At 49.2% G+C, this 26,355-nt stretch overlaps 6 protein-coding genes across 6 annotated transcripts; 4 read left to right on the plus strand and 2 right to left on the minus strand.

The window, feature by feature from the left end:
• Nucleotides 1-5,044: 5,044 nt before the first annotated feature.
• Nucleotides 5,045-5,619, minus strand: BO87DRAFT_443685 (uncharacterized protein; the record flags this gene model as incomplete). Its single annotated transcript, XM_025628109.1, has 3 exons — nt 5,045-5,085; nt 5,252-5,456; nt 5,581-5,619. 3 exons carry the CDS (start codon nt 5,617-5,619, stop codon nt 5,045-5,047), a joined length of 285 nt encoding a protein of 94 aa, XP_025476720.1.
• Nucleotides 5,620-11,069: 5,450 nt separating this feature from the next.
• Nucleotides 11,070-12,195, minus strand: BO87DRAFT_443688 (rhamnogalacturonan acetylesterase; the record flags this gene model as incomplete). Its single annotated transcript, XM_025628110.1, has 1 exon — nt 11,070-12,195. Exon 1 carries the CDS (start codon nt 11,847-11,849, stop codon nt 11,070-11,072), a length of 780 nt encoding a protein of 259 aa, XP_025476721.1. The 5' UTR covers nt 11,850-12,195.
• Nucleotides 12,196-13,004: 809 nt separating this feature from the next.
• Nucleotides 13,005-14,712, plus strand: BO87DRAFT_461598 (putative proline permease; the record flags this gene model as incomplete). Its single annotated transcript, XM_025629102.1, has 3 exons — nt 13,005-13,360; nt 13,407-13,992; nt 14,068-14,712. 3 exons carry the CDS (start codon nt 13,005-13,007, stop codon nt 14,710-14,712), a joined length of 1,587 nt encoding a protein of 528 aa, XP_025476722.1.
• A 569-nt stretch (nt 14,713-15,281) lies between these two features.
• On the plus strand, nt 15,282-16,201 carry BO87DRAFT_379145 (class I SAM-dependent methyltransferase). The gene has a single exon (XM_025623964.1). The coding sequence runs from the start codon at nt 15,347-15,349 to the stop codon at nt 16,175-16,177; it is 831 nt and encodes a 276-aa protein (XP_025476723.1). The 5' UTR covers nt 15,282-15,346; the 3' UTR covers nt 16,178-16,201.
• A 3,920-nt stretch (nt 16,202-20,121) lies between these two features.
• BO87DRAFT_443692 (glycosyltransferase family 2 protein) lies at nt 20,122-22,658 on the plus strand (the record flags this gene model as incomplete). Its single annotated transcript, XM_025628111.1, has 4 exons — nt 20,122-21,005; nt 21,073-21,970; nt 22,043-22,234; nt 22,296-22,658. 4 exons carry the CDS (start codon nt 20,122-20,124, stop codon nt 22,626-22,628), a joined length of 2,307 nt encoding a protein of 768 aa, XP_025476724.1. The 3' UTR covers nt 22,629-22,658.
• A 1,395-nt stretch (nt 22,659-24,053) lies between these two features.
• On the plus strand, nt 24,054-25,311 carry BO87DRAFT_365252 (SDR family NAD(P)-dependent oxidoreductase). Its single transcript, XM_025621789.1, has 4 exons — nt 24,054-24,545; nt 24,611-24,840; nt 24,897-24,998; nt 25,073-25,311. The coding sequence occupies exons 1-4, from the start codon at nt 24,268-24,270 to the stop codon at nt 25,264-25,266; spliced, it is 804 nt and encodes a 267-aa protein (XP_025476725.1). The 5' UTR covers nt 24,054-24,267; the 3' UTR covers nt 25,267-25,311.
• The last annotated feature ends 1,044 nt before the right edge of the window (nt 25,312-26,355 follow it).

The raw sequence follows: 26,355 nt of genomic DNA on the forward strand, positions 1-26,355 counted from the left end.
CCTAAGAACGTTCTTCTGTTTGGTGGGAACCAGTTACGAAAGCACTGGTTGCGGGGGCGGGGTCTGGAATAGCGCGAGGCGGGGGGGTTTGTTTATAAGGTAGATGAAGCCGACAAAGCACTGCCAATAGAGGAAGGACAGTAGAAGTGACGAAAGGAAGCTACTGGTGAAGATTGCGAAAGAGATGCGACATTGACAGCATTCTGATTCAATGAGATCAGAATTAGCTTGGTTCGTTGTCCGGACAAAAGATGCAGCGAATAGAATGCAGCAATGCCACGGGAAGCTCACCAAGTCAGGACAGAAGGTCGGGGAGAAGAACAAACAAGAAGGCCGTTATTCGGGGGGGTAGAAGTTTCAAAGGTAGGTTGAAGGAATAATAATTGTGGGCGGCGATAAATTGATAAAGTGTAGACGATTAATAGGATCACCGTTACAAAGGAATTAGACCAAGTGGGTGTGGGTGGCGAAGTGGCTCCGTTCCTGGGGGGGAGAGGCAATCGATCTCGGGATTAGCAACTGTAATCAGCAGGGGTTGAGTTTCCAGGCTCCAGGGGAAACCCACGGGTGGCTACTCACCAAGCTCTGCGCACGGAAAGACTTGTGCGGATGGACTAAATCACCCACGAATGCCAGAGACCATTGAACCTGGATTCCTTAGACGAGGATTGTGGTATAGGATAGGATGGAGGTCAGTTGCGCGGGCATGCGCCGCGATGGGTGGTGTGAGTCGGTGGACAAGCCGGAGATAGCCGACTGGAGTTATGGGCGGGCGGGTGTGCTGAGCTACTAGTAGTAGCTGTGCTTTAATCAATTGCAGATAAGCAGACAAGAGGGCGGTATTGTGGCCCGAAAAATAGCTCAGAAGGAAGAGAAGAAAGGCACACTTTGGGGTTGGGGATATGGGGAGAGGGGGGGTAATATGAAAGAAAAAAAAAAGAATAGTAAGTAGTAGTAGTTGTAGCGGTGGTTAGATAGATGTAATTAAGAGGGATGGAAGGTGAGCAGGAAGGATGACTGATGAATGGGGGATGGGGGATGAGCGTGGATTGGGTGGTGTAAGGCTGTACTATCCGAGGGGTGTCAGTACGAGCAGGAACCGCAGCAGTTAGTGGCTTCTGCCGCAGCAAGGAAACGCCCTAGTAAGTAGTCTGGCTGTTGCACGGGGAGCACCAGAACTGAACAACTCGCAGGATCGTTCAGCAGTGGTTCTTTTTCTTTTTCTTTTCTTTCTGTTCTTTCTTTCTTTTAACTCAACTCACTCAACTGGTACATGCTCCGAGCAGCTGGTCGGGTTATCTAGTGGCAGGTCGATGGTATGTCGTAAGCAGGCGCGGTCCATTCACCTGCTAAACCAACTAGTAGTTAGCTAGGTAGTCATCTCCAATTGCCAGATATGTCATTTCGTTTCGATTTATTACTCCATATTATTTCCCTGAAGTATTGGGATCGCTCCCTCCGGTTACGAACAGACCAGCCTAGCCTCCCAACTAACTGATGGCCGGACTACAACCTACCACCTTAGCTACCCAGGCCGAAAGTGAGCTTTTTTCTTTTCCCCTTTCCTTTTTCAATTTTTCTTTTTCTATTTTGCAACCTACATTTTACCAGCTTGAGCAGTGAGAGGCCCGTCTAACTAACTAAACTTACCCCGGCGAATGTTGCGGGACAAACCCACGAAACAGCATCCAGCTTTAGTCACGGCCGTCCAGCCAATAATGGGTCGTGACGGGAAACGGAGTGGGCCGGGTGGCTCTGGTCCGGCGTGCTTTGGGAGGGAAAGCATGGGCCATGACAGGGCCAGAGCCAGAAAGCGGGCCCCACAACCCAGTCACGGGGGAGTGGATGCTGTCCCAGCCCACAATACGGTCACATCCCGGCCGCACGTATTGTAATTTTGTATCTCTTGGGTATTCGCCCGTCACGCAGGTCTCTCTCCGATCACTTACTTCCTGGGCAGGTAGTATCTCGAGTTACTTCCCTTGTTAGTGGGATGATTGCTAGTAAGCGAACTAATCAACTAACTAGCCAGCTAGAGAGACAGAGGAAGAGAGCTATCTACGTAGACCGCGACCTGGCCATCTGAGCCCGTCCGATGGCCGGTGGAATGATCCTAATTACGACACACACCGTCGTCTAGAATGTCAACGATGGCCCTTCGGCAGGGGACACGGCCGAGAGTACAAGGCATTAACAAGGAGGCAGAAGAAGTATTAGACCGGAGGATAGACTACCTTAGTCGTGCATGACCAGCTTCGTCAAGATCATCAATTTCCTCTCATTGTCTTGAAGGCAACTTCCAATGAGACATGGAATACGAAGCACTAGCAACGAGGACTATATCGTTATTTTTATCCCGGTTAACATTCTATGAAGACACACTCGTAGGATGAGTGGTCTGGTACCTAGGCCTGCATAAGTTGTGTTCTACTTCAAAGTATTAGTGTTGTCGATTGTTTGAGACAGTACCCTTTGTGTTTGTCGACGGTACTCTTGCTCGCTCTGTTTAATACTGTAACAATTAAGTGGTATAGGAGCTCAAATGCTCACTGTGGCTTGGTGGGAGGGTTTCGAATCCATCCAAGCTGGAGCTGTTGTATTTGTTGCTGGAGATCTCTAGAAAGGGCGCCGGTGTTTACAGGATGAGCACAGAGCAACACTTGAAGACTAGGGCCAGTTTGCTGCAGTATTAGTTGATCAGGGTTATTCAAATCATGGCATAGTCAATAAGCTTGTGCTGCTTGCTAGAATATTGCACCCATTCGGGATACAACATAAAGTCTGTGTATTGAATTAGGTTCAGTCTGGTCTGTCACGAAAGTGGTAAAGCAGGCGGTGCCATTCGGAGACGATACAAACACAGCCTCGCCTTTCTAGAACCTCGCATGCTCTTCTGGATCCTGAAGCATCCAGGAAATTCCGACGACGCAAGCAGCTAATGACTCCACAAAAGGTTGCTCGCCGAGAGACCACTCGAGATAGAAGATTATGATTATCTCGCGTTACTTACAGCGTTTCTTTTTGCAAACCGGCCACTGTCACTTATCAACGGCAAATGTATTGCAGATTAGATTACCGGTGAGTTGGTGTGTCACTACTAAAAGTCAAGGGCGCTTCAGGCTACCGGACTAGTATGCAAGCTAACTGGATCAGGCAGGCTCACGGGCTGCAGGCCGATTGTGGCCGGTCCTGCTTTTTTGGTGTGCGACCTGGGGTAATTATTGATACGGCGCGCAGGTAACATTGACGCTGGTGAAAGGGTAAGATATGGTAAGACCGTAAGAGAAACCATACCGGTTCGGTCTCCAAGCCGTTATTTGGCCCGTCGTAGCCTCTTGGGTCATTTCTCTCGGCAGGAGCCAGAGTTCAGGGTGGAATTCAACCTCGGACCTCGTGACTGCCCGGATCGGCCACTATTTGCCTCCGGCTTTAGCAGGAGCCACGATGGAAGCGAGATCCCAGTCAGAGCATCCGTCATCCGTATGGGGTAGGAACAAAGAGGGAAAAGAAACCACGTCGACGGGTCGGCTGGTTGGGGTTATGGAGGGAAACCATTAAACCTTCGACGGCTACGCCCGAGTCGGTGGGCTGCCTAGCCCTGCTTAACTGCTTACATATGTGGTGGCGGCTGGCGCCGCTTCAAAAACCCCCCAATCAGGGTAATGGAGGGAAACAATGGAACTGATCGTAATTAATCGGCAGCTGGCGCCAATTTGGTAGGGAGGAAGACGTTGGGGAGTGGAGAGAGACAGGAAAAGGAAGGACTGGTTGCGAGCTTGGAGCACTGGACCATCTTCTAGTCTAAGTCAGTCAGTCCGTCAGTCTATCTCCTGCACTAGTTTCACGACCGGACCGCAGCATGGAAAATCGAGCCTGCGCCATTTTGTGGGGAGGACGAATGAGAAGGTTCAAGGTTCGTGTGGGGGATTTCCCTGGATCCAGCGGGTATTTTGCCAATCGTATCCGTTCGATCCATTGCTGCGGGTGGGACCCCTGAGGTCATTCCACCGGCTGGAGAGTGAGCTGCCTGGAGAAAAAGAAAGACGAATGACTGCTTGATGAGCTGCAAAGTATGGTACCAAGCTGATACCTCATCGTGTTAACAAACTGTTGGGAAGTCAAAGTCGCTAAGACCGTACCAATCTCTTCGACGAACGAGAATGGCCTGTTACTCCCCCAGCCATCTTTCCTCCAAGATGGAACACAGATGCGCCTAGGCATCCAACTACCTAGGTTCATCCTTCCTCGCTTCCATCGGGCGGTGTCCAATTTTGGTCCCGGCTACTAAGGTTAATTGACGACTTCTTTTTTTGTTCGGTTTCACCTCATCTTCCGCGACGCCCCCATCGGGCAGTTGATCGTTGCCTAGTGGAGTACCTCTCCCTGTCAAGCGGACGACGATGAAGACTTGGCAAAGGCCGTGGGCGAAATAATCCGGAGCTCATCGGTTGCACTAGTAGCTTCCGACCTTCCACTGCTCGTTGATTGGATCTGAGCGCCGCCCATAGCTGATCAACCTGGTCAGTTTCCCCAAAGACTGGCGTCCCCTGAAGTACTGGGGTCGGTTCCCTAGGAACAGCGCGTTCGCCCTCGATTTCCGGGAACGGACAACCAACCAACACGAGTAATCCCTCCAAAGTATCGTGTCCACGTTGGTCGCATTGACCAATCTCGTCTCCAATTCCAAAGAGGTCACTGGCGCACGCGAGTTTGACTTTCATGCTAAATTATCTGAGCATGGGTATCGTCGCCATTCCGAGGCAGGCCCAAACACAACACTAATTAGAGTGTCCACGCATTATGCACAAGCGACTGTCCAGTCTTATCCAGGATGTGCATGGGGGCAGTGCGGATGGTTGCGGACCTGCTGACTGTCAACTTTAACGGGCGGTTGTTGGTCGCACGACCGCTGTGCCGTCGCAATGAGAACTGATTTAGAACAGAACTCCCAGTATCAAGTAAAAATTGAGCAGATACGGTTCCTGTGTCTTCAACCGATATATTCCAGTCATGGATCATAGAAGCGCGATCTACAGAATGAAAGCTATACTCCGAGCGGCATACAAAAGCTCGTCCTGCTGGAGCCTGTGATATCTCTGTAAAGTGCCAGCGACTTACAACAACAAGCGCACAAAAGAAACATCCCATGTACTTACCGGGTTGCTAACATGATTTGAACTCCCTATGGAACCAAGATTCCTTGCAGCGTTAAGGGATGGATGGTGTTGCATGGTAACCTATAGAGCTGCACGAGGATCCCATTTATCCAGGATTAGCCGCCCACCTTTGCTGCCGATGTGAGTGCTACAATGACCGATTGGTTGAACATGTCTGGCAACATCCCACGTTATGACGTCTATGGGCTTGCAGACAGAAAGTTGAACAATGATTGCTGGCAGTGAAGGTGTTTGAGGACAGCTTCCATGCATGGATCTAGCACGGGGTCCATGGTCCGTCTACGATACGTCGACGGTGGGATATGCAAGATTTTATTCGCGCATTGTAATTGACGAGGGTAGGAGAATCTCAGAATTCTGGGATCATGGCTTGAGAATGGGACGTTGTCGACCGGTGTTGCACAACCATATCGAAACGAGCAGTATGACTCGTGCGAAGCATAATTCATCGCATCCATGGACAGCGGACACGTAGGAGTGAGCTGAGCTCGCCAGCGGTTCTTACACCCTTCCGAGGTCAGTTCCTTCAGTTCCTTTTCATCGCACGGTCCCTCTGTCTGGCTGACCACAGACCCTCGACACCTGAGGCCACCGACAGCTCAAGCGCCATTTAGTGCGGTGTCAGGTGGTGCACCGGTGGTATTATTAGTATTGATCGAGCAGGTACGCAATACCCTGGATCTACACACACGCATCGTCACCACCAGGACCAGCTACTACTGCTAAAGCCCGAGAAAGAAATGGGTAGTCGGCAGGACGCTAGCATCCCCTTATATACAGGTACCAATTGCGGAGATGCCAATCATCACGTTGGTGTTGCCGCAACCTTCGATCCGCCGTCAAGGTTTCCGAGGAACGATACGTTAGTACACCTGTCAGAAACCGAGTAATCCGAACCTAACCAGTCTGGGGTCCCGTTGCGGAAGATCTCCTACCAGTGCCTCCTTAGCGCTCTACTGGAGACGGCTGGTCCGAGGGCGTTGTGGGTTAGGGGCGGGTGCGATCGCGTTACTATACGACTTGATGCATCTGAGATTCACCAGCTCCCATGAATCCCCAGAAGAAAACAAGGAACGAGACCTCCCTGCTTTTCCGCGAGATGCGACGAACGCTGTGCTATACATACGCCAACTAGCGATGCGGATACCTAGAGCCGCCCGACTCGAGCGTGTACATATGCGAAGCTGCCGACGATCTGAGACGCATCCAGAGGATGTGTTGCACAGATGATAGGCGCATGAAGCATCAACCTAGTAATCCGAGCAAGCTTGGCAACAGGATACAGACAGGGATCTAGCAACGGGTGTCACGGACCACTATGGTCCGATATGGTGCACCGCAGCGTCATCAGCCTTCCTGTACTCCGTACGGACAGCTATCCATCCATACGAAGCATAGAACAATCGCATTGTCGATCCTGCGCGACGCGAGTAACAGGCAGCCTGAGAAGAAAAATCTCCGACGGCGTGCATGGCGATCGTGGAATACAGGCGCCTTGGTGGTCTTTGCTCGAGCGGATATGCAAGATGGCATCATGGGCGCGAGATAACTTCTGCACGGGCCGTGGGCCTCGTCACAAAAGTAATAATACTTACAGGATAAGGCTGTAAGCACCGAGTCGAGGTACCCAGCTTGGCCTCATCGGGATCTCACGCGTGCTGTCTTCGCGGGTACTCCAGGGATGCTAGCCACCGTTTTGCGCAGGCTGTGCAATGCGGGAAATTCAAGTAGCCCCGGTCGACATTGGGATACAATGTGCCCTTGATCTAGGTGCTGAATAGCTGTTACATGCTCTGGTTGACCACAGGGGGGCACGGAACGCCTCTAGGGCTGATTTGCTATCAGATGGCCGGATATAACTCCCTAATTACGGGCGACTGAAGTAGTAGCACGCCATTCCTTAGTAGCTCCGACAATCCCCCAATGGCCGAGTAAATTAAGGACCGGGATGATGATAGGCCCGCTGTCACTGCAGTTGTCCTTCTTATCCCACCCCACCAGTAGCGTCTCCACTCTTCAACATCGACCAGTAATTGCAGTCCGTCACGATGTGGTGTTGCATTGGCCGGTGGGCATCCCTCCACACTGCAATTGGCACGGGAGGCCCTCCCCTCCACATTGTTTTGGCCTGTTGGAATAGTAGCCAATTGTCTTCTAGTCGGTCTCCCACACCATCGCCTTAATCATCTAGACCCAGACATACTAGTAAATAAGTAGCAACGTGCGACGGTGACGAGATTAATAATACACCTTTGAAGTGTGTTTGGTTTATTGAAAATAAGTGACCAACAATTAGGTGGTTGGAGTAATAATACCTCGCTGACTTCCACTCCAATGACCCCATCCGGTCTAGTAAGATGTGATTGTCAACCACCGTTTACTATACCTATCTCGACTAACTAATCCACCTTCTATGTATGCAATATGTCCGCGCTCCCCCATCTGTGGAGAAAGCTCCTCGGCCTGATTGTTGCATGATATGTAACCTTGCCAGTTGCAGTTGCCACTGCACATCCTCAAAGCCAGAGCATTGAATCGCTATTATACTAGCAGAATAATAGTGGGAAGCGCGCATACACCCAATAATACCCACTACTAACTAACAACCAATAATCACCACTTCCTCACACCCACTACTACTTTACTAAACAGGGATTCCCCCAGTAGTACATAACACACAAGCCCATTGAAAAGCTGACTCGACCGTTCCTGGTGCTACGCGGTCTCACCCTAAGCAACATAAGACCTACAGTAGCGTTATGCAGCCAGCAAAAGTAATTGAAATTAGCGCGCTGTTATTCATTCCCTCTTTATCATTATTATTTTTTTTTTCTCTCGATAATTGCTTTGCCAGGCTACCAGCTAGCCTAGCTAAACCTGTTTCATAAACTCGTAGTACCTCCCCTAGTAATTTTCCAAACTACTAATGCAAGTCGCTTCGTATCTAGATACATGATGGTATTACCCGCAGTTACTCCGAGGAGATTTCTCTTGACTTGTAAGTTTCACTACACTACACACTACACTTAGTTGCTATTAGATGTAATATTCATCCTTTCTATTTTACTCCAACCAGCTTGTGGAGTGGTGGAGCGGAACTGCGGCTGAGCCTTGACGATCCTGCACGCTACGGGAACGGGATTATGCTGGTTTTCTTGCTGTCTTGCTTGCTGGTGTGTGTAAGTTGTTCGGATGAGGGATATTTTAGGGCCCCAGAACGGTTGGTGTCGGATCACACTTACTTTACTACTCCATACTACTACTATTATTATTCTACGAGGGTTTTCGGATGAGTGGGATGTGAGGAAATGATTTTCAATTTATTAGAAATATCCAATTACTCACTCATCACTCACTCATTCATTTATCTTACTTATTCCCATTGTAGGGCAAAGTAGCTAAACTCCTAGACAAATAGGTAAGTTTACCTCGATAGCTCCCCACCACACCACACCTACTTACTTCTTAGTTCTTACTTCCGAGGTAGATAGATAGAAAGATAGATACTAGATACTTATCTATCCGTCTTTCCGTTCGCATCGCATGCGCACACACACCTAAATTAGCGCCATAGCGCTGGCCCCCTTCTAAAAGTCTTCCCGTGCCACGGGCCGCCGTGCAGAACGCGTTGCAGGAATGGAGAGGAAATTAACAGATAGTACATACGTACGGAGTAGATAGATAGGTAAGGAAGGTATCCACGTCCGCGCACACGCGCCCGGCCGCCCGTCATTTTAACCAGCCCACCACACCTACTTACCTTCTTACTGCAGTTTAGCTAGTAGCTACTGAGTTAGTAGAGAAGACCGGTTGGATGCACGGGCCTTTGGGTGGTCCCTGCATGTGGGATGGGAAAGTTACTATGTTATGTTATTTACTGGGTTATACGGTATTGGGTGGGTGGTCGGTGATGGATGATGGATGATGGATGTTGGGTGTGTGGTAGGTAGAGAGGAAGGGTAATTCAATTATGTCTATGTTGGTAGAAGTGAATATAGGGCACCGAATGAATGAATGACTGCCTGGTGAACCTGGCTGAGACATTAAACCTGTGCCAATGTATTTGGGTCTGTATGTATGGTAATAAAGGGTACCGGCTGTATGCAATCAGAAGCAACGGAGATAAGCCGATCCTTTAGTTCTGCGTGGTTATTCGATGTCACGGCCGAGTAACACTTTACTAACTTAGTAGTTTAACTCACTAATTTACTAGTAAGTTAGTTAGTGAATACTACTACCCGGGTCTGGCTGGACTGGACTGGACTGGACTGCTGCTGCTATTGCTATTATTGTCTCAATTCTCATGCACTGCACCCGACTCTAGACTGCACTTCCACTGTCACCTTCTTGATTCGGGATTCGCCTCCCTCCCTGCGTCTGAGATGGCCTATTTTCCCTTGTCTCGTTGCTGTTATTTTTGGGAGATGTAACGAGGGATGTCATGGTTGTCGGATGAAGATTGCCGATCAGGAAGTAACGTAGTTAGTTGGTGTGTATGTGTGTGTGTGTGCCAGCTGAGTCTGTTGTGGTGTGTGGTGGTGGTGTGTTGAGAGATTTCTCAGAATTCCAACACTTACTCCCTATGTACTACTCCGGTAGCATATACTTCCTACTACTTTCTATGTCTACCAGACAGTCTTGCATCTACTTCCGCTGCAGAGAACTGTCTGCTGACACCCACCGAACCTTGCAGAAGCCCATGCAATAATTCACATAACATTGCATACATACATAGAAGGGCTGTATTTCGCCGTGCTATAGATCTGGGCTGACGCGCTGCGCAGGTATGTCATCTGGCAGCAGAAGCTTGTTTGTCATTGTTTGTGGATTGTAACGCATGATTGGATATTGTAGGTAGGGTGCATAGGTCCTTGCTTCTTTGTAGGTCTGTTTCTGCTTTGCTGGGAGGATAACATGGGGTATTTCGTGGTCGATTGAGATAGGAAAGACTATTCAGAGAATTTATATCTCTATTCAAGTATTCGCTGTTGTACCTTGAACGTATCTAATGGGCTGAATGACCTTGATTGAAGGGTCCATGAATATCACATGCTTCGGTTCGGTGGTTATTATATAGACAAGAATATAGATCAGGGATACTCGTGCCATTTTCTAATCTGTGAGGTATTACGCTTTGGCATCAAATATCTTTGCATAATTCAGTGCAACAAATTACCTTAGCATTGCACGTAGAGGATCTTATGTGCAACGTCTCCAAGACCAATTGCAGACAGTGATGCGACTGCGTCAGACCCAACGGTCCATATTGTAGTGGTGGAATATTCCCTGAGTACATAAAAAGTGCAGACACTGCTGTTGTCAGTAGATGCAATGATAGATAATCCAATACTCAAGGTTATATAGCTACCTCGAGGGCCCCTGCGATGTCTGACGACCATGATATACTCATATTTTATAAGACTTCCAAAGTCCTACGTCTTTATCTTTGAGCTGTGATCAAGAATGTTACACTGGATGGTGCTATCCTGCTAAGCTGAGTCAGTGGAGCAGATTATCGGAGGTTATTCGGGTCATAGAATAGATTCCTTTGGTATTGGATGACACATATGGATGCACAAACGTTTGGCTGGGATACAGAATTGCTGTTTGAAGGCCAGAGCATAGGGGATTGATGCAGTGTACCTACGGAATGGTTTTTATCAACAGAGCGGCATGTCCGAAAAGACCTAGAACGATAGATCTTGATTCAATAGTTTTGCTAATGATCAAAGCATATGAATAACACAGATATGTTGTGCTGAGAACTCCCAAACTTGGGATGTGAAATATGTTATTTCTTGCTTGATAAATAACATCCACTAGCCATTGCACATAGATCAAAAACAGTATAAAGGCAACATATGTTCTAACAAATCCCATGGAAACCAGCAATCAAGGCCAGTAGTACTTTCCCTTCTCCAACGCAGTCAGAAGCTTCGCCTTCACCTTAACATAGCCATCACTTTTCAGCTCTGCAAAACCTTGATCAATCAACGAAGCCACCATTCCCCCAAACACTATGCTCCCCTCGTCGTTCAGATGCGTATAATCATCCGACGCCAAGTTGTACGTATACGCATCGGCCGGCCCGATACTATTCAAGTAATCCATACTCGCCTTGTTCAAATCAATATATGACGTGTCGGTATTCTTCGCAGCATCAATAGTCGCCGCTCGTTGGTCCGCCAAATCCTCAATCACGAGGGGCGTCCCAGTAGAATTATCATAGTTGCGACGAGACAAGGGCGTAACCAGAATAGGTGTGCCTCCTGCATTCTTGACATCTTTTGCGAATTGCTCCAGGTTACTGGTGTATTCAGCTATTGAGATGTTTGCGAAGGCCTTCTGGTCGTTGTGGCCAAATTGGATGGTCACAAAGGCTCGGTAGTCGGACTTGTATTCTTCCACTTTGGAGAGGACAGTGGCCCAGTCACTTCCGGATCGGAAACTGACTGTTGTGGCCCCGTTGTGGCCGTAGTTTATACCTTTGGCTCCGTTGTGAAGTGTCGTGTTGATAAAGCCATTGCCCCAGCCGCCTCCACCGCTGGATTGGACGGCGGTGGTGCTGTCGCCGGCTAGGAGGAAGAATGGAGGTATATCATTCCTTGACGAGAGGGGAGATGGGAGGGCGAAAGCGGAGGTCAAAAACATGGAAAGGAAAGAGAGCTTCATTGTGACTGCTGGGGATTCTTGTCTGTGAACCGGCGTAGGTCATGATGTGCAAGACACCACCAGCTGCTTTATATCGCATATTTCCCGGCATTCGAGCAAATGAAATGAAACGATTCCACCAACTGGAAAAATGCTAAAGCCAAGTCCTGCGTATAGGGCCGATGCAAATATGCAGATCTCACCGCGTTGCGTTGGTCGTGGTCGATGGTACATCCAGGGTTTTGTCATTGGACAAAGATAGCCAATGCAAGAGTGAGTAGAGCAAGCCAAGTGTTTGCATCATTGGATCAATATGCAACTCGGTATGCTTTGAACCGCGACTCCGAAGCCACAGGCATGGCGCTGAAATAAAATCCCGACGAAAAGAGGGGAAGCCACAGGCGCCTCCCAAGCCCGAGCGAGGGTAATCCGGGGTAAATGGCGGGGAAGGTCTGAAGAATTGTGAGCAAGTGAATATAGGCCAAGTTGAAGGATATGTAGTAATACTGACCAACCTGGTTTTCATTTGCTTGAAATCATTCAAGCTGACCATACGCACCTGACAACCAGCAGACAAAGCATTTATAAATATAAGTTTTGTCTGTCAGGATCGTGAATCACTGGAAGCTCGCGACTTCAGTAGGAAAATGTCGCACCTCATGGTTAAGACGATGTTAGGACTCCTTTGCTGAACTTCATTCACTTGATGGGAATTCTGCTGTGTGCATGGATCGAGTCTGATACATATGTTTTTTTTGCACTTTTCTTGAAGCTGATTGCAACCGCCGGTTCTTATCCACAAACAAAAAGCCCATGTGCGTAGATAATCATAACTCAGATACAGATAAAGACGGAAATGATGGCGCGTGAGCTTATCACTTGGCGAGATTGGCATCGCCATCTCCTCCCTCTTTCGGCAACGTGATAACTCTGATAACATCGGCTGTCTTTCTGATTGATCGTCCGATGATCCAGCCTCTTATCGCGATCCGTGTCTTGCTCCTCCACGAATGGCATCACTCAGTATGCTTCCCCAGACTCTTCGCTGCAACTTTGCATTATCTCCATCTGCAACCCAAGCTATACTTATCAATTCCTGCCGTCAATGCAGACGGACGGTAAAGTTTATAATGGATGGCCTCGCAGTCCACATCCACAGTTTTGCCAAAGTCAGCCATGGGAAAGTCAACCTCGGTAGCCAGCGTATCCAGAGAGTCTGGAGACGATAGTCTCTCTCATACAGAAAATGGGACCGTCATTAATTACCACGAAACCAAGCGTGGGCTTTCCTCGCGCCATGTGCAGCTAATGGCCATTGGAGGATCGATTGGAACGGGCCTTTTCGTCGGCATTGGTTCTTACCTCCGTGATGCTGGGCCTTTGTCCCTGTTCTTGGGATATCTCTTTTATGGCATACTATTCATCTGGCCCACGAACCTTTGCGTGGGTGAAATGTGTGCCTACTTGCCGATCAGGGGGTCAATCTTCGAGTTGGCAGCGCGGTACATCGATCCAGCATTCGGATTTGCCATGTATGGAGCCCCAAATCATCGTTGAATCTTGTACTGACACTTGTAGGGGCTGGGTATACTTCTATGGCGGACTCATGCTTCTCTGCACCGAATACTCGGCTGTGGCGACAGTCATGCAGTACTGGAACACCAGCGTCAACCCAGCCGTATGGGTTGCTATGGCCATGGTCGTATGCTTCCTCCTAAACATCGTCGCCGTCAAATACTATGGCGAGACCGAGTTCATCATGGCCTCCACCAAGATCCTCCTCCTCATCGGCCTCGTCCTCTTGACCTTCATCACCATGCTGGGCGGCAATCCCCACCACGACATCTACGGCTTCCGCAACTGGACCCACGGCGTCATGTATGAGTACTACACCACTGGCAGCACCGGCCGCTTCCTGGGCTGGTTCTCCGTCGTCATCTACGCCGCTTTCTCCGTCGCCGGACCCGACCTCCCAGCCCTGGCCGCCGGCGAAATCGAAAACCCGCGCTTCACGATCCCCCGCGTCGTCAAAATGACATTCTACCGCATTGTGGGCTTCTACGTTATCGGCGTACTCGCCGTGAGCATCATCTGTTCCCCAAATGACCCGCGTCTCATCAGCGCCATCGAATCATCAGCGGCCGGATCCGCCGCCTCCCCATGGGTGATTGGCATCCAGAACCTCGGCATCCACGGTCTCCCTGGCTTCATCAACTTCCTCATCCTCCTAGCCGGCTAGTCTTGCGGGAACGCCTACCTCTACAGCTCCAGCCGCACCCTCTACTCCCTCGCGCGCGATCACCAAGCCCCCGCCTTTCTCCTGAAATGCACCTCTGCCGGAGTCCCCATCAACTGCGTCCTCGTCGTCTCCCTCCTCTCCTGTATCACCTTCCTCGTCGCTGATACCTCTGCGGTGACGGTCTTCTACTGGTTCGTCGATCTCACCACCGCCGCCTTCATCCTCACCTACACCGGCATGGTCTGCGTCTTCCTAGCCTGGTACCGTGCCCTCAAGGCACAGGGCATCGATCGGAAGACGTTCCTTCCCTGGGCATCGCCGTGTCAGCCGTACGCGGCTATTGTGGCATTGATCATCGGGTGCTCGGTGACGCTGTTCAATGGGTTCACGGTATTCGTCCCGTTCAGTGTGGAGGGGTTCGTGACTTCGTACTTTGGCGTGGCGTTCTGGGCGGTCATGTTTGTGTTTTGGAAAGTCTATCAGGGTACCAAGTTGGTGGATCCGGCAGAGGCTGATATCTTCTCTGGCAAGGCTGAGGTGGATGCTGAGTGTCGGGTTTGGGAGGATGGGGGGTTCTTGGAGAGAAGGAGGGCGGAGTTGGCTAGTATGCATTGGGCGAGGAGGTGGTGGGAGAAGATGTGGTAGAATAGGTAGAGAGATAGAGGGCAGTATCTGGGAGATATGTATTTGGGGGTATTCGCTGTAACACTTGAACAAATGATAGGATAGGACTCGTTGCTGGGAAATTGAGGCGCTGGTTGACACCGGCTGATTGTTCTTCCACCATATCCTAGAGACCACTGCGAAGCGAGACACGAGGGGGTTGATATGTTCAGTGACGAGAATGGTGGTAAGTCATCTATTTTTGCTTAATTTCTATCAAGTTTCATACCGATCTGAGGTATAATTCTATGGAAAAAGAGGTGAAGACTCGGGCTTACAAAGGTTGTCCGGAGTAGTACGGTCCGAGGATGAAGTATCATCAAGGCGACTGGACCTCATTGTGCCAATCACGATTCGTAAGAGACCACAAGAAAATTTCAAATACTAAACAAGCCAGTGGGTTTTAGTATCCAATAAAGCTTTTCATTCTCAAAGCGTCTACGTCAGCGTGGAACCGCAAGTTACAACCGCGGTCACCGGACACAAGCGAGAGTACTACATCTTTATATATAATCTCAACCGCAGCATCATGATAGAAGATCTGACTCTCAATTTTATCTTCCTCCAAAAAAGACATTTCTACTAGTTATTTACCTCTTAGTATTTAATACTCAACATGCCCTCCCAAACATCCATCATCCAATCCATCTACGATGAACGCAGCACCAACTACGACACCTCCCACCACGGCGCCCTAGCAGAAGCATACATCCGCACCGCCGCGCCCCGCGAAGGCGAATCTGTTCTTGACCTGGCCTGCGGCACAGGTCTTGTTTCCTTTCTCGCCGAACAAGCAGTTGGAAAATCCGGCCTCGTTGTTGGAATCGACATCAGTCCTGGTATGCTGGATGTGGCGCGTCACAAAGCCCAGCAGACCGGTTCGGACGTCATTTTTCTCCAACATGATATCTCTGATTTAACAGGTATTGGATTGGAAAGTCTTCTTCCACGTGGAGAGGAGGGCTTCGATTTGATTACTTGTGCTGCGGCGTTGGTGTTGCTGCCTGATCCCGGGAAGGCGATTAGGGGTTGGATGCGGTGGTTGAAGCCTGGTGGGAGGATCGTGACGGATGTGGCGGCGAGGGATGTTCATGTTCCTAGTAGAATTTTCAAGAAGATTAGTGGTGATTTGGGGGTGCAGCTGGTGTGGGATGAGAGTTGGGTACAGGGGGAATGGTCTTTGAGGGAGCTTCTTGAGGGCGCTGGGTTGGTTGTCAAGACAGTTTTCTTGACGGAGTCGTTTCAGGATCGTGTTTATCATGTTTCTGATGCGGAGGATGTTTTTGAGAAGGCTGTTGCTAGTCCCATGTTTCGAAATTTTGGTGATTTGAGGGTTAGGAGTGAGGCAAAGAGGTTGTTTGTCGAGAGGTTTGTTGTAGAAGCGGGTGCGAAGGGGGTGTTGGCCGATGAGGCGAAGATGTATATGGCTGTCGCGTATAGGCCGTAGAGGCTTCTATTGTAATTTGTTAATATTGGGATGTTTGAATTGAATGAAGGTAGTGATAAGGTGTAATGAGTCTACACATTGGAGACCGTATCTGGCAGTGTGGTAGCACTTATTTGCGGCAAGGGCTCTGAAACATTTTGGGCAGGAGAAAGTGACAGACTTATTGTGACACCAGGACCATCTCTACCCATGTCAGGGAGCTGACACACTTATCACTGAGTTTGAAGGGCTTAGCTGAGTGTCTTCCAGGCCTCGAATACTCAGCAAGTATCCGATCCAACACAATAACCTTTGTTGGTAGATAACGGGCCTCCTCTCTTTTTGTACTTATGCAAAGTAACCCTAGATAGATGGTCTCATACACAATCGAGAAAGAGAATTATGAGAGCGGTTTGTCAAAATGATCCCCTTGATCTACTCGGATTGAATTACTCTCAAAGTGCGAATAGGACCGCACTCGCATACATACCATGTGTTGATATTACTTTCCACCAAGACTACTAATAATATATATGGGTGAATCTGTGTAAAACACCGCATTCAAACATTACGAGCGAAGCTCAATGACAAAACACATGTATCAACAGCTTCGTACTACTCTTCATTGATAAATCTAGAAACAAAGACAGAATTTCTAGGCACGATACACCGCAGGATGCAATGGTGTTATTTTCCCGACCTACCGTAGCCGACAGTTCAAAGATAGCGGGCATTGGGAGGTACTTAATGTTTACAGGTGCATAGTTTGTGAATGTTGATGTTTGGCCGTCTAAGGGCATAGCACATGATCTCGTTGTCTTCTTCGTGTCTCCTTATCTGTATTGTATGTACGTTTGCTGGATCAGCAACGAAATTCACATTTCGAACTGGTCTGACACTACTTTATCTACTTCATGAACATCTTGGTCGACATACCACCAATGCAATTACTGGAAGATGCCATTCATATCGCTATCACAGGCTCGTGACCGACCGACTGGTTTCGAATGGTATGACCATCGTCAATTCTTTCACCTTCTCCTAAGTTCTCGAAGGGTACATCTCCGGCTCAGCTGAACCCGTCAGATATGATGCTTGGATTCCAACTCCACTCTTCGCATTCTTCGATTTTCCTAAAGCTGTCGCTCTAAGGTCACATTATGAATCCTTTGAGAATGGGCTGGTTAAGTACAGGCTAACAAAACTGACATCTCAATATCAGGCACGCTTTGACCTCTGAACACTGAATCATGTTTCGGACTCACTGAGCCAAGCATTCTCCACGGCAACAATCGGTTCGAAAGATGCAATGCCTGCTGATGAAAATAAATTTGTTGCTTGACACACAGCTCAAATACGACTCAGTCAAATTTCTCAACGATATGTATGATATACACGAAGAATGGGACAACCCTATGGGAATTTGTGGACTATGCCGTGGAGTTGGGCGGCATACTTGTAATCAGCGGGTGAGACATGGGCCCGCAACGGATACTCCTTGCTTTCTCTTCGAATCCCGAAGAGCATGACACCTGTCGAACTATGAAAAGACTGGCTCTATAGTAGCACATCGCCGCTGTCATGGTGGAAGGTTGTTACACGATGCCATGTCAAATGATTAGTCTACTATCCTTATTACCAATAGGATTGTACACGATGACCGCAACCTGCAAGGCCTTTGTCTCAATGCCACACGAAATAGCTCCAAGAGTTGGAGAATGTATATCTTAGGGTTAGCAACATTGCGAGTACGTCACAAGGCCATCGCGCCACAGTGTAAGGAGAGCTTCTCGCCCTGTGCCGGAAAATACAACCGCGACGTATAATTGGAACAGTGCATGTCATAATGAAGAGCCACAAAGATGCCTACAGCTGTGACTCAGGTCCTATTCGTTGATTGAGTCGGGATTCAAAAGAATCTACACCATATGAAAGGCCTGGACGCATGAAAGTACTAGAGACGTGGTGTGTCTATCCCGAAGTCATGTTCCACTAGAGCAGAATATTGGTCTTCCTCGATAATGAGTATTATGGCTGTTGCCTTGTTCGGACGGTGCGCAGCTCTCTTATTATCAGTATTTTCCATGCGCACTGGAGACGTCCTTGCCAAGCTCGACTATGGGGGAGGAGCGGCATCAGCCGTCTCTCAACTTCGAGTGTAGCAGTTCTGGAATATTGTACCCGACCACAGAGAGCATGATTGGGCTGGCGGCTTAAGGGGTAATGTTTCCCGTCATTATGATTGGGCCCTAATTAAATGATGCTGGGACACTGTTCTTGAGGTATCCCCGGTATGCTGCTTCTAAAAATTCTGTCCTCCCATTGCTCACCTGGTGTGGTTTTATCATCTCTTCTTTATCTTGCTACTATGTCGATAATCTACTTTTATTATGTTTTTGATTTTATATTTGTCATCGCTTGCTGAGTCTGTATTTCGGTCTGGTCGCATCAATACCAGCCCGACCATGAAGCCTCCTCTGCGGCAGTCCCTTGCAGGATGGCAACCTGTGCTGGATTGTACCCTCTGGAGATCTTCATCCTATCATGACCATTGCCAGTGATGAAAGTGCGTTAACGGTGGTGCGGCTGCCCGTGAACACGAGATGTACCAGCAAGAAGGCACGGCTGCATCGCACGGCCCGGCCCTCCAAACTTGGGAAATAGAACCGGGTAAACAAACAGTGATCGGGGGCCACGAGACCACTGGTATCTGAGTAATCTTACATGAATTGCTTAAACTCCAACGTCCAGTTCAATCGGTTACACAACATCGTCACTTGTGAAGGCAGGTACAGGCTTAGCGTAATTGATATATTCCCATTCTCGGCTGCCTCGCCCATAACTGATGGACTTCAAACCTCTACGATAGATATAGCTGGCCTCATTAATTGACAGGCCCTCAAAGAGATGGCAAGCCATGGCTTTTGGAGCTCCTACAAACAGCCCACTCTGGTTGGCGGAACTCATTCCCCGTACGAGAATAGAATTGCCTGGATCATTAGGAGTAATCATCTGTGGTGGTGGGTGATCCGCGAAGTTACAGCCATAGTGAGATGTTGATGGATGAAGGGCAGGATACCGGATCCCATTTCCTGGTATGCGGCCCAGCAATGTGGGCGGGTTTATTATCTGTCCACCAGACCATCTTTCCCAGTCTGCCAATCATCTCCCTTCACCTCCATCCCACTGTACCTGTGAATCGAGTCAGTGTCTGGTCCTGTTGCAAGTCCCAGCAAACCAGCGTCTCGGAACGCCGATCTCCCTGTTTACCCCTTGCCGCCGATGGGGATGCCGTGACGCCAGGTGCGGGCGGCAAAGATCCCCACCAATTCAGCTAGCGGCCTGAAGGAATAGACGTGAGGCTGATGGTTAGGTGCATGGGACCAGTTGGGAGGATAAAAATTCCCAAAGAGGCTGCGGGAACACTTCTGTCCTTGTCCGTGGAAGCGAAATGATCATCCTGATCGGCTCAGTTGCAGCGAGGAGCTTTCACCTTTCTTCTAGGGTTCGGATCATGGGAATCCAAAACAACACGACTGCGTATTGACTAATATCAGATAAGGTAGGATTAAAATAAAGGCAACAACCCAGGCAGATGCCCCAGATCCTCGGTCCGTGCGCAAGGAGCGTAGCATACTTCAAGCCAGCTATGCTTTAACTGCATGGCGCTGACTCGGATCTCCGCTAGACTTTATGAAGGCAGTGCTTATTATCTATGGGGTAGTTGATGCACAATCATGCCATCGTGTAGATGTCATGACTCGGTCGATAAGAGGCCTTCGGGCCTCGACCTGCGTAACCATCATTAAAGAGACACGCATTGAATTCGACCTGCAGACATTCCGTGACGACCGATCGTCGACAAAATTCATTATATACATAAAGGCGGACAGCCCAAAGCGCGCATCTAGTGACAGGTCACAAGGCCGGTCTGAAGTGCGGTAGCGATAGGCTAACCACCCTACATGCACAGTCCCTCTGCTGCCGAGGATGCTGACCCCGGAGAGACCCCTGGCCCTTATTGGGAACTATGTCAGGGGCCTCCCCAGGCTTGTTCTCATGACCCTGATCCTGCGGAGTGGCCTCAATCAGGCAGCATGGTTACTCCATTCGATGAGCCCCTCACAGAGGAAATTGTCATTCCCGAGTCTCTTCTAGCTGCCGCGTCACTCAGACAGCTATGGAATCAGGCGTCCCTGCAACCCTGGTCCCCGCAGCCGATTGCTCCAAACCCAGCAGAGGAGGTGTCTGTCACCAAGCGAAGAAAACCTGGCGCCAGCTATCCGGCCACTGGAGTAAATCCAGGCGATGCCCGACGGCGACAAACGAGTCATTCGGGGGTATTGGAGGAAGGCAGAGGGACAATATACCCGCTTCTAGAGGACCAGGTGGTAGTGGAAACGCCGCATGGACCCCAGGGAGTGTATCCAGTGGAGCTCGAAGGTTGCATCCCTCATACTGCAGCTCCTGACGGCGCAGGAGTAGTTCGGGCTGTCAGCGAACAGCCTTCCATTAGGCCGGACCCCCCTCCTGCCATCGAAACGAGAAGGTTCAGTGAACCCGCAAAAGCTTTTCGCCAGTCTTTGCGGAGTGTGGTGGGTCGAGCCCGCGATAGCAGCTTGGGAACCCTCTACAACAGGGCGACTTTGGTGAACATTAAGCACGAAAGGAGATACTGGGTCCAGTTGGTGATCGAATATGGCACATACACGGTCTACGTCGCATTCGTGTATTTCGTGCTGGTGGGGATGCCTCTGTGGAAAGGTGCTATCTACTGGCTGTACTGGTTGATGCGCCACAAGTTCATCTTACAGGGAGGCTGGGCCATTGTCATCAGCCTAGCAGTCTTGTAGGTTTCTGCCCATCCGAAGCCATGAGTAGACGTCGCTTATTGTTCCGTGCTCGCGTCTACCTAGTTACTCGTTCACGCCACTTCTCGCTACCTTTGAAAACGACGCTCCGGATCACGAGTTCTATGAGAGTCGCCGCATCAGTCCGACAGCCCCCGATACTGCGTTGCTCATCCCCTGCTACAGAGCGGCGTCTGTTTTAGGCCGGACCCTCGAGGCAGCCTTGAAGATCTTCCCTCCATCACACATATTCGTGATCGCGAATGGAGATGCCCTGACACCAATTGACCATACTGAGGAGGTTTGTCGCCCCTATGGAGTTAATCATATTTGGAGCCCAGTCGGATCGAAGATCATCGCCTTATTTGTTGGATGTTACGCTGCTAAGAAATTTCGCTATGCTCTTCTTATCGACGACGACTGCATCTTGCCGCCTACCTTCCCCGTCGTAGTGTCCCGGCTTAGCGACACTGTCCGCTGTATCGGCTACACGATCAAGGCTGTTGCTGCGGACTACTCTCCAGGAACATACTGCCAGCAAGCGCAGGATCTAGAGTACAAGCTGGCGGGGCTGCAGCGCACCTTCGCTGGACGCATCGGCAGCGCTACATTTCCTCATGGGGCCATTTCTCTTTGGGAACGCTCATTTCTCCGAGACACCCTTCAGGATCATCCCGGATTCTCCATCAGCGAGGACTGGTTCCTGGGCAACAGCTGTCGACGGCTCGGAGGAAGAATCCAGATGTGCAGCTCTGTGTTTGTGGAAACCCACGCACCCCCTTCATTTCTCTTTGCTGCGGGGAAAAGACGGGGTGGGTTTGGGGAGATGACCGTTTTCAAGCAGCGATTTATGCGGTGGAACTTCTTTCTTGTCAACGGCCTGCGGTACAATGTAACTTACCTCGTAAAATCGTGGAAGTTGGGAGTTTACGAAATCGGCACGAAAATATTCGTACTGCAGGAGGTATGTCCATTGTCTTTTCCCCTGAACTCTCAAAGAGTTCCAAGACCAAAGATGTGACCTAACGTGCACCAGTTATATGAGACTGTGCTTGCCATTCTAGCCCCGTTTATCCTCCCAATATCCCTCGTCGTGCGCCCAAAGTTTTGTATTTGTCTCATCATGGCTACCTTCGCGCTGTACCTACTGAACGCCATTATCTTCAACGAGATCCACCTGCGATTGAAGCAGGAGCGGATCAGCTTGAAAATTATCATGTTGTACTATGTAAGATGAGCTTCCCAATGAAATATTGCGGGATGGATTCGAATTTAATCTGAAAACGCAGATGCCATACAAGATCATGATCGCCATTATCAACGTCGGAAGCAATTACTGGTCACTGTACAAATATGCCTGGTACTTTGCCAAGCGACGGCCCAAGCTCACGGAAGACCACAAAGCGGTTGGACTGGTACTGAAACTGGAAGAGAGTGCGCAGAACCGTGGCCCTGGTTCCACTGGGCTGGGACGCAACTTGACGGTGCGCTCTGTTGGCGTGCGATGGAGCAATCGAATGAGCAGTGGGCCGGGCCTAGCTGGGTTTCGCAACCGGTGGTCCCTACAAAGCCACGCTGAAGAGCCGGAGGTAACGGATGTTGTAATTGAGCACTACACATAAGCTTCGCGCGGAAGCAACCTAATATACTACTGTGGATAGAACATTCAACCCTCTTTCTAGGTTCGCAACGCCTTCGATGCACTAATCTCTTAGCACTGCGATGCCTTGCATCTTCCCGTTAACCCTAATCTTAATGTTCGACAGCCCACCGCCATAAAACTATCTTCAGCACGAGAGCGCCGCCGTGGCGATAGCCGTGGCTACTACTGTTGAAGCCTTGTCAAGGTGTATATGCATTCATCTGAATCTATTGAAGTTGGTAACCGAATCATTGGATTGAATACTCCTACCTAAGTTGGGCATCCCGGATTTCTGTCAAGATGGTTTGTGAACATTCTTCCTTGTACTACACCATCAACATAACCATCCGTCAACATACGTATCGCACAAATTTCGGCTTGACAAGTTCTTCCTCCTTCATACTCCGAGAATACCTCTGTGGAAAATACCCCCCGACCATGAATGAATGTCTGAATCGGTGGGAATGGCATGTCATTTACAATGAATCAATGAGGCTCTCAATCCTTTTCCGTTGGTTAAAGTTTGCATTTGGCATGTCTGTCGCCCCTTCTGAAGGAGGGGGTGGCTTTGCTCATTTTATGACACGTTGCACCCTAACATTCCTGCACATCCCACATCCTAATTAGGTCTACGGTCATCCCTGGCGGATATTTCCGAATTAAAGTTTTTTTGTTTTGCTTCTTTCTTGTTTTCTTTTTCTGTGAGTTGATAGGAATTTTGACATGAGTCGTGATGATGTGTGATTTGGGCGAGGCTGCTGTGTGGCTATGCTTGTATGCATGTTGTTATCTCTGCATGGTAGGGATGGTGTTGGTCGGTGGGTATGATAGCTAATTAGCTGGCTGGAGGCTTGACCTTTCTTATCTTTGTGTCATGTGCGAGAGACCTTCATCATTTGCATACTGGTTAATATCTTGATGACTTGCTCAACCTCGGGTTTTGGTCTTGGTAGTGACATGGCACTGGATACATCCACCATGCATCTCTGGCAGTGGCCTGGTCGCGATTAATGCTGCAAACATATTTCTATACTGGCTCTTGAATTCCATTGCAGTCTGCTTTTCCCTTCTGAGGAACAGTGGCAACAGACGGCGGTCGCAGTGGTGACTTTCTGGACGAGGATGTCTCAAATCGTCATACTATTCTCACAACACTTCGTCTTGCTGCTCTGTTAAGCTAATCCCTAGTATATCGTTCAGAACATTTGTCGGCGTGGAAACGCCATAGAGTACACCAGAAGACGGACAGCAGGCGGGGTACATGCAGCTGCAGCATTTGTTATTCAATCATAGCATCGGATATGCTCCGAGAGCTGCTGCTGTGCAACCCAATTGACCGCAAAGGATAATATCTCTTTGTTTGGTTCGCATCGACCCTCTCTACCCCGCACAACTCCCAAGAACAGCTCAACCCCCTCAGTATCATGCAGCAGAACTCACCATTGACCACTAAACAGCTGCAGGAATACGAATGCATCGAGCTCGTGTCGGCCGACAATGTCTGTCCCTCGATACGAGGGCCCAGGAGTAATCGGTATATCAGGTTGATCCCTTTCCTCTTAGCTGCCGGGTAGAGCTACTATCCAGCTACCCTGTCTACCAAGTCAGCCACTTCCATCATGCGTCTTCTCAACAAGGTTGCCCTCATCACTGGCTCGTCCTCAGGCATTGGACGAGCCATCGCCTTGCGTTATGCTCGGGAAGGAGCCAAGGTTGCCTGTGCGGATATCACTCCGTCTGCACGCTCGCCGGTGCCGAACGAACTGGACATTACTACCCATGATGCGATCAGCCAGAAGGGAGGACAGGCCTTCTTCCTCCAAACTGATGCGGGAGATGCATCACAGATGGAAAATGCGGTGCTGAAGACTGCACAGCAGTTCGGTCGCTTAGATATGTATGTGTGACATGACACCAAGATTGAATTTCCTAGAAACTGACGACTTGACAATCTATATGTAGTATGGTCAATAATGCAGGCGTCTCTCTTGAATCCCGTACCCCGGCCCGCATTCATGAAACCACCAATGAACTCTTCGATACTACCATGCGGATTAATACCCGCTCGGTGTTCCTGGGCAGCAAGTATGCCATCACGCAGATGTTGAAGCAGGATCCGCATCCATCGGGCGATCGGGGATGGATCATTAATCTGTCATCCATTCTTGGGATCGTGGCAGCGACAGAAAATCGTAGGTTGAATTGATGTACATGGCACAGTATCGATAATGATGCTAAGCTGTGATAGCATCTTACTGTGCCTCCAAAGGGGCTGTGAGTAATCTCACGCGTCAGGTAGCGTTGGATTATGCGCGCGATCGCATTCATGCGAATGCTATTTGTCCGGGTTGTAAGTATCTTCACTTCGTTTTCTAAGTCTCCATTGTTGGGGTATTCGTGAGTGATGACTGACAAGGCATATAGATACCCGAACAGCCATCTATCAAGAAACGACGGAGTACATGCACGCCGCGGAGGACTTGATCCGACGACATCCCTTTAATGGGCCCGGGTTGCCGGATGACATTGCGCGGGTCGCCGTGACGCTGGCGAGCGAGGATGCCAATTGGATGACGGGAGCTGTGATTCCTGTTGATGGAGGGTATACTGCGCGGTGAGGCCGCTCCGAATACATGCAGTGTGGGTAGAGCATAGTGAAAGCGAACATTTGATGCCGCTGAATACTCTGAGCCGCACCTCAATATTACAACTAGTAGTATTATTCTTTAATGTATATGTCACATTAATGAGAATAAGTAATGGATTGGTCCCTGACCTGTAAGAGAACTGATATGAGATGATAGACAATACAGCTCGTAGAGAAAAAGATAATTTAAATTCTGCAAATTTAAGTCGTAAACGTGAAGACAATCTTCTCTCATAATGGAGATAAATAATATCCCAGAGTACAGGCTTTAGATGGACCATAATAAAAGATAATTCTGTCAGAGATAGGATTATAACAATGATAGATTACAGATATGCAATCTGCTAAATCCAAGTTTTCTTAAGAGTTAATTCTCAATTCAGTACCACCAGTGGTGCTTTTCTATCGTTGCACAACCACCCCCAAGACAGTACTACTACTAATATGTGTGGAGAACAATATATCCTTATGACGGCGTTTGGCCGCAGCTGCTATGCCAATTGAAACAAGCACCTTGCCAATAAAGCGCTGCGGAGCATATACTTTGTGAGCTTTGGAATCTTATTGGAAAGTACTACGTCCAAGCTATCTTGGACTGCTACTTTTAACTTTAAGCTCTTCTGGAAAGCATCGACGATAGACATGGTGTGCTGTCTTCGGACCCAAACACACCGATACCTGCTTGATATGCAGCCTAGCAATACGCGGCACAATTCCTAGGCACCCGGATAACTCGGTTCTCCGTCGTCGTTGAAACAGACGCTAACCCGCAAACAATATCCGGAGAAACGAGCAGGCAGTGGGTGGCAAGGCGGATGGCCTGCAGCGGGTGGAGCATCGCCGCGGGGATTTCGTTTCTAATGCAGACCGAGATGCAAGAAGGAAAGCAGTGTCCATCACTCAGAAGCGAGCGATTAGCTGACGAGCAAACGATGAGCTAACGATCAGTCATTTGTGGCAGTCATGAACAGACCGAAAAAGCGATAAGTGGCAAGCAGATGTAAGAATGCTTTCTAGAAGCACAATCGGAATCCCACCGAGCCGACCAGGGCCAGGGTCA

This window comes from Aspergillus neoniger, assembly GCF_003184625.1.
Source record: "Aspergillus neoniger CBS 115656 unplaced genomic scaffold BO87scaffold_30, whole genome shotgun sequence".
In the NCBI taxonomy this organism is placed as follows: domain Eukaryota; kingdom Fungi; phylum Ascomycota; class Eurotiomycetes; order Eurotiales; family Aspergillaceae; genus Aspergillus; species Aspergillus neoniger.